Source organism: Sinocyclocheilus anshuiensis, unplaced genomic scaffold (assembly GCF_001515605.1).
Source record: "Sinocyclocheilus anshuiensis isolate Anshui unplaced genomic scaffold, SAMN03320099.WGS_v1.1 scaffold20647, whole genome shotgun sequence".
Lineage (NCBI taxonomy): Eukaryota > Metazoa > Chordata > Actinopteri > Cypriniformes > Cyprinidae > Sinocyclocheilus > Sinocyclocheilus anshuiensis.
In genome coordinates this window covers 3433-5089 of record NW_015553912.1, presented here as the reverse complement: position 1 = coordinate 5089, position 1657 = coordinate 3433, and the positions used below count along the sequence as shown (strand labels likewise).

The following is a 1657-nucleotide window of genomic DNA, read 5'->3' as shown; positions in this document are numbered from 1 at the left end:
ATTAAAAAAAAAACATTCATTTTATTGCAAAAAAAAAAAAATCAATTGAGATGAAATACCATTTGTTAAGTATTTAATTTACTGCATATATTAAAAAATAGTCATTATCATACAGTTATTATAAAATAATAATAATAATATAAAAAATACACATTTTTTAAATTCCAGAAAAATAACAATTGTATTATATACACCATACAATTTTGGTAAAACTGCCCACAAATAAAGCAAGTAGAGGAAGTATAACAAGAAAACTAAGTGAATGAAGGATATACAGACACATTCAATCAAAATTGCTGTACTATATAATAATAGAAATATAGCCCTCTTACCCTTCTATTCTGGTTGGGAAAATGGAACCGAAAGAGGTCTGGCTTTCATACTGTTAAAATAATAAATCAAGTGTTAGTGTAATACAAACCAATTTTGTTTTAAGGAATGCCACATCAGACCAAAAATTCACTATTTAATAAATCAGATCAGAAAACAAAATATACTCACCTTGGCATAACATCTCTCCATATGCCTTAGCGCCACCTTGGGGTTAATAGGGTGACTACAGGACACACAGAAGATCTGAAGGTCTGTGTCTTCACTGTCCGTTTCATTCACCTGCAAGACAGGACATTAGCTTGCTTACACCAATAAACATGACAAGATCCCTGAAACACACAAATTCCATCTTATACTAATTACTCTACAAAATTCAATGATATTAGCATAAGAAAGTATTGCTGGGAACTCACATCCTCATCCTGTTGGACCACCTGCTGCTTGGCTTTGGCAATGATACCCTCGAGCTCGTGGAAACGGCGCTCCATCTCGGCGAGGCGCATCCGAGCAGCCTGCTGCTCCCTGCGGATGCGCTCCAGCTGTTTTTTGCCCTGTTCCTCAGCGATGCAGGGGCTCTGCTGCCACTGCTGGATGCGCTGTGGGAGGATCTCATAGATGCGGCTGCACAAATCAGCAGATCAATAAATCAACACAATCTTACGTACAAAACACATAAAACTGGTATTGGTATAACATTGCGTGACTGTTCCATGCTGTTTGGCTGCACTTAATGAAATAACCTACTTGGTGGCCAGCTTCATGCCACAGTCCTCAGAGCAGTATTTTGAGTTTGGACGTGTTGACTCGATACAGTTCGGCCCCAGACACTGTTGCAAGTCTCCTCCATGTCTGCCATCTCCCCTCTCGCTGTGTCTCAAACGATCACGGTGCTTCTGTTTCTGCTTGTGGCGACGGGACTCTTTCTGTGAAAGACAAGCACAATTATGAGATGAGCAAACAATTCTGAAGAATGTTGGTAACCAAACAGTTTCTAGTCCTCACTGACTGCCATAGTATTTTGTTGCATACTATAGAACTCAGTGGGGACCAAAAACTGTTTGGTTAACAACATTCTTCAAACTATGTTCTTATATGTTCAACAGAAGAAATAAACTCATACAGGTTAGGAATAACTTGAGGGTGAATAAATGAACATTTTCATTACTAGGTGAACCATCCCTTCAACCCACATGTTATGCTCTGGTCATTTTGACTTCCTGAAAATGCTAGTTAATATTACTCCAATGGACTAACATTTTCTTACCTTCCGCATAAAGGGTATAACAGCTACTACCAAAAAATATTAAATAATGTTTGTGTTTTT

The 1657-nt window shown here is 37.9% G+C and overlaps 1 protein-coding gene across 1 annotated transcript in view; it reads right to left on the bottom strand.

Moving 5' to 3' along the window:
* Positions 1-284: 284 nt before the first annotated feature.
* The window catches only part of LOC107668427 (CXXC-type zinc finger protein 1-like), a gene marked incomplete at its 5' end in the record, with an annotated part of 2641 nt that continues 1268 nt past the window's right edge, over positions 285-1657 (bottom strand). Inside the window, 4 exons of the mRNA XM_016460294.1 lie at positions 285-382; positions 502-612; positions 747-954; positions 1078-1256. Coding sequence (XP_016315780.1) covers positions 329-382; positions 502-612; positions 747-954; positions 1078-1256 — 552 coding nt within the window. The remainder of the gene's footprint in view (positions 383-501; positions 613-746; positions 955-1077; positions 1257-1657) is intronic.